At 59.8% G+C, this 12,085-nt stretch overlaps 2 protein-coding genes and 1 long non-coding RNA gene across 3 annotated transcripts; 2 read left to right on the top strand and 1 right to left on the bottom strand.

Annotated features, from left to right (window-relative positions):
- The first annotated feature begins 838 nt into the window (after window positions 1-838).
- Window positions 839-4,675, top strand: LCN2 (lipocalin 2). Its single transcript, XM_060013294.1, has 7 exons — window positions 839-1,021; window positions 1,546-1,682; window positions 2,882-2,961; window positions 3,157-3,276; window positions 3,513-3,614; window positions 4,361-4,390; window positions 4,496-4,675. The coding sequence occupies exons 1-6, from the start codon at window positions 884-886 to the stop codon at window positions 4,381-4,383; spliced, it is 600 nt and encodes a 199-aa protein (XP_059869277.1). The 5' UTR covers window positions 839-883; the 3' UTR covers window positions 4,384-4,390; window positions 4,496-4,675.
- LOC132426503 (uncharacterized) lies at window positions 3,534-7,882 on the bottom strand. The gene is made up of 3 exons (XR_009519714.1): window positions 7,733-7,882; window positions 7,099-7,246; window positions 3,534-3,625 (listed from the first exon to the last, which is right to left on the bottom strand). It is a non-coding gene; the product is annotated as an uncharacterized lncRNA (long non-coding RNA).
- Window positions 7,883-8,117: 235 nt separating this feature from the next.
- Window positions 8,118-12,062, top strand: BBLN (bublin coiled coil protein). Its single transcript, XM_060013293.1, has 2 exons — window positions 8,118-8,293; window positions 11,156-12,062. The coding sequence occupies exons 1-2, from the start codon at window positions 8,215-8,217 to the stop codon at window positions 11,326-11,328; spliced, it is 252 nt and encodes an 83-aa protein (XP_059869276.1). The 5' UTR covers window positions 8,118-8,214; the 3' UTR covers window positions 11,329-12,062.
- Window positions 12,063-12,085: the final 23 nt, after the last annotated feature.

Below are 12,085 nucleotides of genomic sequence, written 5' to 3'. Positions count from 1 at the left end.
ATAGCCCACCTTCAGGCCCCAGCCCCCAGCGCCCCTCACCCGGCACAGACGCATGCCCCCTGCTGCCCCCCACAAGCATGGCGCTGGGACCGCAACACCTGCTCTCTGCTTTGCCAAGGGTCCACACGTGGGGCTCTAATGCCCAGCTTGGGGTCTCATCCCCTGGGCCCACAGCAGGGACCAAGTCCTTTAGGGGTTGGCTAAGGTCCGAGGCATGGAGGAGGGGAGGGGCTCTTCCTTCAGCCTCTGGCCTGGTGTGCGGCCCCCGGGAGGGCCAGGATCTGGGCTCCGAGAGCTCAGGGCACACACCACACTCTCTGTCCTTCCTGGTTAGAAATGTTCACTCTCAGCTGCCCTACCCTTCCCTGTCCCTTCTGAGAACCAGGCCACAGCACATAGGCTGCCAGGGTGAGCAATGGTCTGTGTTCCTCGGATGTGGGAAGGGGGTCTCACCACACATACCCACCCTGGGCTGGGGCTGAGCAGGGGCCCCTGAAAGTCAGAGATGACAGCTTTTCCTGATCAGGGACCACCGACCATATACAGAGCCGACCAGAATGAAGGGAAGGGGCACAGAGAGAGTGGAGGGAGCCCTTGTGCCTGCCAGACGTGCAGAGCTCTGGGCAGTGTCCGCTCCCCACCTTCTGCCCCTGGTCTTGCACAATCCTGACCAGCGGGGAAAGGGGCAGAAATCTTGCCAGGTGTTTCAGCAAGAGTGCTGGCAAATGCCTCAGCCTTCCCGGATATGGCAAAATATGAATGACTCCACCCTGGGAGGGGCTATGAGGCAGGTGGACCATAAATAGGGTTGCCCAGGCAGCCTCCGCACTCACTTCCCCCCTCAGCTGCTGTAGGGAACGCCAGCCAGCTCAGCCCTGAAGCCATGCCCCTAGGTCTCCTGTGGCTGGGCCTCAGCCTGCTGGGGGCCCTGCACACCCAAGCCCAGGATTCCACCCCCAACCTGATCCCAGCCCCACCTCTGTTCAGGGTCCCGCTGCAGCCCAACTTCCAGCCTGACCAGGTAAGGGCCCTGGAGGGAGAGCTGCAGGGGTGCCTAGGGAAGAGTGCAGGCAGAGGGGAAGAGAGGTGAAGAGTCCTAGCAGACAGGTAAAGGCGGGACGCCCAGGCTTCAGCTTAGCCTGCCCTGGCTCCCCCGATGGAAGACACGCTCCATTGTCCCACACCGACCCCGACCTTGCTGACAAGAGGATCACCTGGGCAGACCTTCCCAGGTCCAGTCTCTCTCCCATAATTGCTGTAGTCCATGCGTGGTGGGGACACCTTTAGTCCCTCTGTGTGAGGAGGAAACTGAGGCACAGGGAGGCCAGCTGGCCACCCTGCCCAGGGTCGCCCCCTCCCTGCCACCGTCGGGCTCCCTCCTGGCCTGGCTGCCTCCGGCTCCCACTGGCTTCATCAGTGCAGGAACTGAATGCCCAGTCCCAGGCTCTGCTGCTTAGTTACTGGTTCAGGGCCTGGTTCAGGGCCTGGTTCAGGGCAGGGGCCCTAGGGTCGTTCGTGGGCTCTGCCTATTACAGCCCCCTGTAGTTCCAGGGGAAGTGGTACATCGTAGGCTTGGCAGGGAATGCATTTAAGAAGGAAAAACAAGGCCAGTTTAAGATGTACGCCACCACCTACGAGCTGAAAGAAGACCGCAGCTACAATGTCACCTCCACCCTGCTCAGGTGAGAGCTGCCACCTCCTTGGGGAAAGTGGGAGAGACCTGAGGGGCTGCTTGAGGGTCTAGCAGCAGACTGATGTCACAGTCAAGGGCTGACCGAAGGCGAGAGACAGTCATTCATCCTTCCGCTCAGCACCGGATTCAGGTATTTGTCCATTTCTTCCTTCATTAGATCAGCATTTATTGGTCACTTCAGAGCAGACACACAGAGGGTGCTGGGGATGAACAGTCATTCAGAAAACAAGACAGAGACAGCCAGGACCCCCCCCCCCGCCCCCGCCACCCAGGGCTTCATCAAGGGCTTACAGGGAGGTAGCCTCTGGAACTGGCCTTGAACGAGCCACCTGCCTCAGAAGGAGGCATGAGGCGTCCACGGCAGGGGCTGGTGACCCTGAGTCAGAGAGAAGCACTCCTTCAGGAAGCAGCCGTCGTACAGCTGTTCTGAGCAGCAGCTGAGTGGCTTGGCAGGGGGGCAGCCCTCACACTGCCAGGGGCCTCAGGCACCAGCACAGAAGCGATCTGGTGAGGAGTGGGTCTGAGCAGGGTCCCTCTGGGGGTGGTGGAGAGAGAAATGGTAGGGTGCCAAGGGTCGCCCAGCCCCTATGAGTCTCTGGCTCCGGCACCCAGGGGGATTGAGGCTGGAGCATCTGTGGAGCAAGAAGCAGAAGGATGGGTTTGGGGAGATCAGCTCTGGAATACCAGGAGACAGGGTAGGACTCAGGTCAGGGTTGGCCCAGGAGCTAGAGGAGTCCTTGGCAGGGAGCAGACTGGAACATTGGAGGGCGAATCCCCCAGGAGAGGTTACAGACAGGGAAGCAGCAGAGGGTAGATAGGAGCAGGGATAAATGCCTGGGGTTGGGGGTAGGGGGACAGTGTGTAGGGAAGGCCACCGAGGGGAGACAGCCCTAAAGAGGAAAGGACAGTGGGTGCTGGAGGGAGGGTCTGAGCAGGGTCAGATGTCCCAGGGCAGACCAGGCAGTGACAGACAGGGGTAGGCTTAGAGGGGAAGACCCAGGCCCATCTCAGCTGGGTGGGGTAGGGACCGCCTGCTGTGGTGGGGATGGACTGTCTTGGGCTGGGCCAGGCCAGGGGCATCAGAGTCCCACCCCCTCCAGCTACAGCCCTGGCCCCCACCTTGTCCAGCCCAAGGAGTCCAAGCCTGTGTCCACTCCGGTCTCACTCACCCATCTCTCCCTCCCACAGGGACGAGCACTGTGACCACTGGATCAGAACTTTTGTCCCAAGTTCCCGTCCCGGCCAGTTCACCCTGGGCAATATTAAGGGTGAGTCCTGAATGAGGCGGGCCCTGGGGTTGGGCTTCTGGGGGGGCAGGGTCCTCCAGGAAGGGGCGCAGACCTCCCTGCCTGTCCACACAGATGCTGTTCTGTGGGAGAAGCCCCTGCAGATGGGCCGGGGAGAAAGGAACGGCTCCCTCCTCCCAGCCTGGGCAGGCTGACCCCTTGCCGTCCTCCCCACAGGCTTCCCCGGGGTGCAGAGCTATACCGTGCGAGTGGCGACTACCAACTACAACCAGTTTGCCATAGTGTACTTCAAGAAGGTTTACAAGAACCAGGAGTACTTCAAGACCACCCTCTACGGTGGGTCTCCCCCACCGCCTCGGGGACCCGGCTCCTGGTCACACTGTCAGGGGAGAGGCCCACGCCAACCCAGCCCCCCAAGGTCCTCTCCAGTGTCAGCTTGCAGTCCCTGTGGGCGGCCAGGGAGGGAGGTCCTTCTGCAGACCCTCCATGAGGAAGGGATCAGAGGCCTTGTTCACACATTCAATGATATTTATGGAGTATTTGCCGGCCACTCACTGGCCATCTGGCCACAGGGAGGACCAAGGAGCTGACCCCTCAACTGAAGGAGAACTTCATCCACTTCGCCAAATCCCTGGGCCTCACCGATGAGTACATCCTCTTCCCTGTTCCAATCGGTAATGGCCAGCTGGGGAGAGGAAAAGGGCATGTGGGGACTACCCAGGCCTGATGCTGCCCCACCAGGGAAAGGGGGGGAGGAGGAGCTCGGTCCTCTACTCCAGTCACTGGAGCCCCTGGGAGCCACTTTGGGTTCAGGAAGACCCTGCCCCACCCAAGGATCCGTGGGGCACCCGGGGATCTGGGCCCCAAGGGTTCCTCCCTGACAGATGAGAATTTCAGGCCCAGGTCCAAATTCCCCCAGTCTCCCTGCCCCAGGCCACTTCCCCGACACCCCAGGCCCTACCATCCTAGACCACTTCCTCCTCACACCCCCTCGTCCGGGGCCACTTTCCCCCTTGCCTTGAGGCCGGCTCACCACTGACTTGAAAAGTGCCCTTGTCTTCAGGTGGCCTGGACTGGGCAGGGGGCTCCAGCTAGGCCACTCAGGGAGCCACTGGCTCCCCAAAGCTGAAGGGCTGCCAGGGTCAGCAGGTAAACAGGCAGAAGGCCTGGGTGCCCGAGCAGATGTGTGGCTGGGCCTCACCTGCCTCCTCTGCAGAACGGGAGTCCCCCAGGTCTGCTCGTCCTCAGGCCCTTCTCCCAATCCCCTGCCCCAGCCCCCCAGCCCTGAAGGGAACCCCCAGATATGCCTTTGCTGGGCCAGGCTGGGGCCTGGGGTGCCCAGGGGCAGTGCAGGGGTCCCAGTGGGCAGGGGTCGTACACACACACACCTGCCCATTCTAACAGACTCTCTCCCCCACAGACAAGTGCATCGATGACCAGTGAGGGTGCAGTGAGTATGGCTGGGGAGGGGGCTGATGGGAGCCAGGGTGCAGGCCTGCCTTTGCCCCCCCTGCCCAGGACTGCTCTTGTCTCTACTTCCCCGTCTCCCTCTCAGGTGCCTCCTGTCTCTCTGCTCCCATCACCCTCCTGTCAGCCTTTGCCCGGCTTGGTGCCCAGCTGTCCCCACCAGCCCAGACACCAGTGACAGGAGAGAGTCCAGAGACCCTTCTCATGGCACTGCCCACCAGCTGCTCTCCGAAGCCCCACCTTGCCTGCTAAATAAACACATGCCCCGGTCCCCAATCTGTGCTCCTTGACCCCTGGGCCACCTGGGAGGAGGACAGGCAAAGGATGGGCTCACATTAGCATCACTCCTGGACCCCCCTGTGGTCCTCAGCAAGTGATGGCGGCCACAGAACCCATGGCCAGCTATGGCTGGACACTTCCTAGCTCTCCACCCACCCCCACCCCACCCCCAGGCCCGTCCCTGCCTTTGAGGGATGCCTGGTCCAACAGAAACACTGATGGGGCTCATTCCCACACTCGATCACCTGCAGTGGGTGCCACAGCAGAGGCCCAGCCAGGGCCGGGGAGCTGGATGGGGGCTGCGAGGGCTGAGGTGCTGTCACCCCCAACTCACCAGGACTCCTGTGGATGCTGGAAGACAGCAGCCAGGGCAGGAGGGGTGCACAGTGGGTGGGGCAGAGGCATGCCCAGCTTGAGGGTCGCCAGGGGTGGTCCCCAGCCCCTAGGGGGTGGCAGTGTCCATGCTGACCCCATTCAGCATCTCGTCCTCACCCACACCTCTCCTCTATGATGACCTCCAGACCACCAGGGGCAGAGCCGGGGATGGCAGGGAGGGGAATATGCTGCCAGGAATTCAGATTCCAGGAGACTCGAGGGCTCCAGACCTGTACCCTCCGCTTGGCTGGGCCCAGCAAGCCCTTGTTCACCCACAGGCCGCAGCTGGAGCCCCTCCCTGTCTGTACCACACACAGGAACCCTCTCCCTGGCCTCTTCTTCCGTTGCAAGGTTAGAGGTCAGAGAGGGTGGGGTTCTGAAGAAACCCAGGCTTCTCCACCCACAAACTTGCACACCTACCCCTTCACCCTCGGCTGGGGGAAGGGGAGATACTGGAGCTGTGATAATCCTGGATAATCTCTCTATCTCAAAGGCTCAGTGTAAGCAAGTCTGCAAAGGCCCCTTTCCCAAATAAGGCACCATTCACTGGTCCCAAGCACTAGGACCCAGATCTCTTCGGGGACTGTTACTCAGCCTCTTCCACACGGGGCTTGCAGAGGGGGTGATGGCAGCTCACCATCACCATCACTTGTGAGATGAGGGGTGAGAGGCGAACAGCGATGCCAGAGGCGGGGCAGCACCAAAGCACGCCCCCTCCCCCCATCAGGGCTGGCTGGGGTAGTGGCTGTTTTGTCCTGTGGTCTGCTATGTGGACCTTGACCACAGGAGTGAGGTGGGCAGAGTCCAGGTTCGCTTTGGCTTCTGGGAGCAGAGAAGGGGCCAGCCAGGTAGGGGCCTCACCACATGTGTCACCCAGCTCTCCATCCTCCCACCCTCACTCAGCCACTTAGGGGATGAGGCTTTGGCTGGGCTCTCCTCTCCTCTCCTCTCGCCTGCCTCCCTCTGCCCACACCGCTAGCCCCAGGCCCCGGGCACACGCTCAGGCCCAGGAGAAAGGCCACTCCTTGAATGCCATGGTGGGGTCCTGCTGGGGGCTGTGCAGCGTCCTGCGGACCCTGCCCAGTTCTCCGTGGAGTCTGACTTTCAACCGGATAAGCTCAGTGACTCCCCTGCCTGGTCCCCACAATGGGACAGGCACCTCGGGGTCAGGGAGGGGGTACTCTCTGGGGCTGCGTTGTCTCCTTGAGAAAGAGAGGAGCTGAGCGGGGTCAACACTTGGCAGAGGTGTGAGCAGGGCTGAGAAAGGAGGGCTGGCTGATCAGTGAGAGGCCCTCCCTGAGACCCTGGCATTTCACTAAGACAGAAGAGTCCTGTGTCCTCTGATGGAAGCAGAAACACCTGTGTCTGTGTAGCACACAAGTGCGCAGAGACACGGCAGAAACACAGGTCACATATGTGGACATGCTGACACAATCCAAACATGTTTATCCCTACAAGCATAGGACACCCAAATAAAAGCACAGGCACATGTTTTCTCCCAGTTATGAAATCACACCTGAGATCACAGGACCCCACAGACGAGGGGAGAAACACAAAGACCCCCAGGCACACAGGGACGGGCAACAGACCCTCAGAGAGACATACAGGTTCTCAGAAACATGCCGAGGCATGTACAAATACACACCACACAGACATAGCAGTTGGATGCGAGCGCTCATGCATGCAGCCTGCACGGGGATGCCTGATGCACGTGTCCACCCATCAGAGCGCCTGGCTACCCCCGGGCGCACTCCCATCACCCTCCTGAAGCCAAAGACTCATCCCTCTCCAGGAATGGCCCAGGTGCTGTCTGCCACCTGTTCCATCCATGGGCCTAGTACCTTTTTTTTTTTTTTTGGCAGAAAATTTCAACTTTATTTGGCCAATGTGTCCAGTTCCAGGTAGTGGGAAGAAATAATAGAAATATTGTGGTTGCCCCAGGTGGTGGGAAGTAAGTGGATGCCTGGCTGGAGGAGGGCAGCTGGGGGGATGGGAGGAAGGGTACCCACCCATTATAGTCAAGGAGGGTCAGCTGACCTGGGTGAGGGGTTTTTCACTGCAATCCTTCCTGCACTGGTTCAGCGTGGGCCTCGCCTCCACTCAACCTGCTTCATAGAGAAGGTGGGGCTGCCGTTATCCAAGTCAGTGGTGGCTCACGTTCCTCAGTGAAACGGTAAGGCAGCTCCTGGGACAGAGAGGATCCCTTCCCATTGTCATCATCGGGGAACATGGCTCGGTCTGCCCGCCACCCAGGGATGGCCTGCTCTCAGGAACTACCAGTGTGAGACCAGCACCAGGCTGCAGCAGCCATGTGGCCTCCTCCAGGAGGCCCAGCTACAGGAGTCCCAGTAAGTGAGCCCCTCTCCCCTGGATATGGGCCTCACTCAGCGGTATCCCTGGCCAAGATCACACCCCTGGTTCCAGCTCAGGAGCGACACTTTCCGGCTGTGTAACTTTGGGCAGGGCCCCCTTTCCCAGCTGGTAAAAAGGATGGGGTATGACGGCAGCTGGGCAGACTATCCCGAAGCCTTCCGTGACTGACAGCCACAAGCTGCACTCTGCTGACCGTGACTCTCAAGTAGGCTGTGAACGGATATCTTCCCTACACACTGGGGGCCTCAGAAACAACTCGTCTCAGATTTCTCCCATGCAGAGGCGCCGGCTAGCTTACCCGCAGGTCCCCAGCAGCAGGATGGGGCAGAGTGGGGGGGTCCCAGGCTGCCCTGCCCTTGTGCCGGGTTGCTCGACCTGAGGGCCGAGACCCCAACGCCTAAGATTCTCATGAGGTGGCCCAACCCTAAGATTCTCACGGGGTGGTCCAACCCGGCCGCCGGGAGAGAGGCGGGCCCGGGGACCGGCGGAAGTGGGCGGAGCTCGACTGTGAGGCAGGGTGTGGGCGGGGCTCGAGTGTGGGGGCGGAGTCTTACGGACGGGAGGGGACGGGGTTCTGGCGGCGGGGCAGGGCGGAGCTCTGGCCGCCGGGCTCCGCCTTGGGGGCGGGGCCCCGGCCTACTGGGCGCGTTCTGCCGCGGCGTTCCGCCCTTCCGGCCCCGAGTTCCATCCACCGCCTCCCTCTTCCGCCCCGCGCCGGTTGTCGGCGCGACCGTTCCCGCGGTCAGTCGTCGCGCTGCCCTTGCGGCTCCCGAGCCCACAATGTCGGGCCCCAACGGGGACCTGGGCATGCCGGTGGAGGCGGGCGCGGAAGGCGAGGACGACGGCTTCGAGGAAGCAGGTGACGCAGGGGGGCTGCTGAAACGACTTTGCTTTCTCTGGGGTGCCCTCCTGGGAAGGGGAATCGGGGCCGGGATAGGGACCGGGAAGGAACCGCAGAGCCCTCCCATCCCCCCGCCCCAGGGTGGTTCCGGAGCAGCAAGCGCCCTCCGGGGGTTTGGGACGAGCACCTGCGAGCGGGTCCCTGGAAACCGCAGCCTTCGAGAACTGTGGGCGACAGGCCCCGTTTTACAGATGGGGAAACTGAGGCCGCTTCAGGTCACTCGCCCTTTGGGATTGGGATTTGCTCCAGACACTTCTTTCAGCCCATGTGGAGACGGAGACTCCTAAGGGGCCGGGGCCGGGAGTGGACCGTCTTGGCTTGGCAGGAGGGGCTATCTGGGTGGGCGTGCCGCCCTGCTGAGTCAGCAACCCCAGGCACCTTTGCTGGTGTGGCCTGGAGCCCTGGCGAATGTGACTTGCTTACAAAACGGCCTGTTGCCTACACAGCACTGCAGGGGGTGGGGGCAGGGGGGGAAGGAGAGAGAACCATCAGCTCCCTTCTCCCCTTCTGCAGCCTCAGTTTCCCCATCTGTAAAATAACAATGATGGTTAGTGTCTCCCGCATTGAGATGTATCAGGATTAAATGAGAAAGTGAATGGAAAATAGTAGACTTCAAGCATGCAAGTGTTCTGCATGCAAGTGTTCTGTAAGTGGTTATTATTCCCTTTAGTGTAATAAAATTTAGTTTATTAACAGAGGGCAGGACTTAGTAAATGTGGGGTAAGTTTGGAGTCTGCTTTTGGTTTTGTTTTGGGTAACAGCTTTATTGAGCTATAATTCACACACTGCACAATTTACCCATTTAAACTGTACGATTCAGTGGGTTTTAGGATATTCACAGAGTTGTGCAACCATCACCACAATAGTTTTAAAGCACTTCATCACTCAAGGTCTGCATTTAATAAAGAGGTAGAGTAAGTGGGGTAAGTGGTGGGCTGCCCGGTTTGCCTGGGGCACTGCTGGTGAACAAAGGCCAGGTGTGGTAATCACGCTGGCAGCTGTGCTGGGGGCATCTGGAAGGGTCTCCCAGGAGTCACACTGAGTGGAAGTTGGCAGATTCACAGGACTTAGGGCATTGGGGAGGAGGGTGTCCCCGATGGAAGGCAAAAACTTGGAACCGGGAGGTACCCGTGACACTTGACGCAGACAAAGCCTAGCCCCAGGAGCGGAGAGAGCTGCCTCCCCCGTCTTTCTCCCCATTTGTGTCTCTTGACCGGAATGTGAAATGTTGATAATCGCGACCACCTACTAAGCGCTTGCTGTGGCCAGACCCTGAGTTCTTGATATATGTATTTGAATCTTCACAATAACCCAGTTCTCATTCCCTTTTTCCAGAAAGGCGTAGTAACCTGCTGGGATGGGGCAGAGCTGGGACTGAAACCCAAGTGCCCCTGCTCCCCAAGTCTGAATCTTGGCTCTGCCACCAACCAGCTGGAGGACCCTAGGCAGGTCTCTTCCTTCTTGGGCCTCAGTTTCCCCATTTGTACCACAAGGGAGTTGGACTCCAGGATCCAGCAGAGGCTTTCCAGGACTCTGTCCTCTGTGAGTTAGGACAACTCTGGGCCATGGGTACCCTTCCCCCAGAATGCAGACACATTTGCACCCTTATCCCAGACACTCTCCTCTAGCCTTGGTCGTTTCCACACACCATCAGCCGCTTCCCCTTTATCCCAAGCTGGCAGCTGAGTGTATCTGAGTCATGCGCTGGCTCAGAACTGGGTCCCGCAGTGGGCACAGGCCCAGACCTTGGGCCCTAGGGGACATTGTGTGGCTGAGAGAGGCAGGTCAGGAGTGTCTGTGGAGGAGGGAGTGATGGTTTCTGGTGGAGACCAGGGAAGGATTCTTGGAAGAGGAGGCATTTGGAGCTGGTCCTTGAGCGGCTGAGGCATTCTGGATGGCAGGGGCAGTTAAGGAAAGGCAGAAAGCCTGGAAAGTCAGGCTTCATTCATTCATCCATTCATTCATTCAACAGATGCTTACTGTGTGACACTGAGGGCACTGGGGAAACAGCAGTGAACACAAGTGAACACAGTGAACACATTCCACCTGTCACACAGCGCTCACTGTAGTCTGGTGGGGGAGACAGACTAGCACACAGTCACAGCAGCCGAGCCGGCGGTGGGGGCCGTGGAGGTGTGAGAGGGCAAGGCGATCAGGAATAGAGGCCCGATCAGGCTGGGGCGTGGGAGGGCTCCCTGTGGCAACATCCACGCTGACACTTGAAGGATGAGTGGGGCTCATCCAGGAGGAGAGGAGGGAAGGAAGACAGAAGGAGAACACAGCACATTCCAGGCAGAGGCCACAGCATGTTCAAGGGGCCTGAGGTGGGCAAAGGCAGGTGTGAGAGAGGAAAGGAAAAGGCAGGGGAGGTGGGGCTAGAGAAGGGGGCAGGGCCTTGGAGTCTGCTAGGAGCTAGGGCAGGGGAGCCAGAGGGCTGGAGAGGAGGACCTGTCTGGGGACAGAGGCCGTGACTGCCTGGCTCAGGAGCATGGGCTCTGGCCTCTAGGCAGCTGGTGCAGGAAGTAGAGAGGAGACCTGGCACCTGGCAGGAATTCCCGGGCAGGACACTGTCTGGCTAACCTCCCTGTGACCAACCTAACCCTAGAAAAAGCTGGTACACTAAGGTATTTCTCCAAAGCCTTTCCTCCTTTGATATCCAGCCATTTTCCAGTTGGTGACAGTGAGCCTCAGGAAGGAGTAGGGACTTGCCCAAAGCTCTTTAGAGGCAGGCTGGGGGACAGTGGGGGGGGGGGGGCGGGGTGTGTGCCTGTGATCCCTGAGGAGATATGGGACCTTGACTCTCTTTCCCCTTCCTCCCAGAATACGCTGCCATCAACTCCATGTTGGACCAGATCAACTCCTGTCTGGACCACCTGGAGGAGAAGAATGACCACCTCCACGCCCGCCTCCAGGAGCTGCTTGAATCCAACCGGCAGACACGCCTTGAGTTCCAGCAGCAGCTCGGGGAGGCCCCCAGCGATGCCAGCCCCTAGGCTCTGGGAGCCCCGGCCAGGCTCTGGCCTGAGCACTCACTACCTGGCTTAGATACCTTCTCAAGGGCTGGCCTACAGATTTCCCGGGGCAAGGGGAGGTGGTGTCTGCCGGCCTAGGCCACTCTTCTGGTACTTCACTTGGCGTACCTAGGCCCGCCCCACCTCCCGGCACCCCCTCCTCAGGGCTTCCTCCCCACTGCTGGCCAGGTGTGGGCCAGCGACCCACCCACCTTGCCTGTCTGCCCAACTCCTGGACGCTCCCCACGCTGCCCAGGCCTTGAGCGTCCCCATTAAACTGGTCTCCAACACCACTGCGCCTCCTCTCTCCTCTGTATCTCAGGATGAGGACCCCAGTGGCCGCCAGAGGTAAACAGGGCAGTGGAGGCATCCCAGGCATAGATCACACACCGGCTCATAGGCATGGTGGTGGGGCCGGGCTTCTTGGCCTTGTATTTCTGGACACAGGTGCAGGTGAGGTCAGGGCTTCCTCCCCACCGGGTATGCTCCTGGGCAGCGGCTGCTTCCCCAGCCCAGCTGAGACAGCATCAGCCATGCTGTGTGACCCTGTGTGATGTGCTCAGCTTCTCTGGGTTCTAGGGCCTTTCACTAAGACAACCAACACCAAGACATGCTGTGCAATATGTATAAAATAGATAAGAACCTGCTGTGTAAAAATAAATAAAATTCAAAAAAATAAAGACATGCTGTGCAACCTTGGGTTCCACCCTCTTTCTCCTGGCTTCAGTCTCTCCAGCTG

This window comes from Delphinus delphis, chromosome 6, assembly GCF_949987515.2.
Source record: "Delphinus delphis chromosome 6, mDelDel1.2, whole genome shotgun sequence".
Lineage (NCBI taxonomy): Eukaryota > Metazoa > Chordata > Mammalia > Artiodactyla > Delphinidae > Delphinus > Delphinus delphis.
The sequence above is the reverse complement of the archived record's forward strand: the minus strand, read 5'-3'. Positions and strand labels throughout refer to the sequence as shown.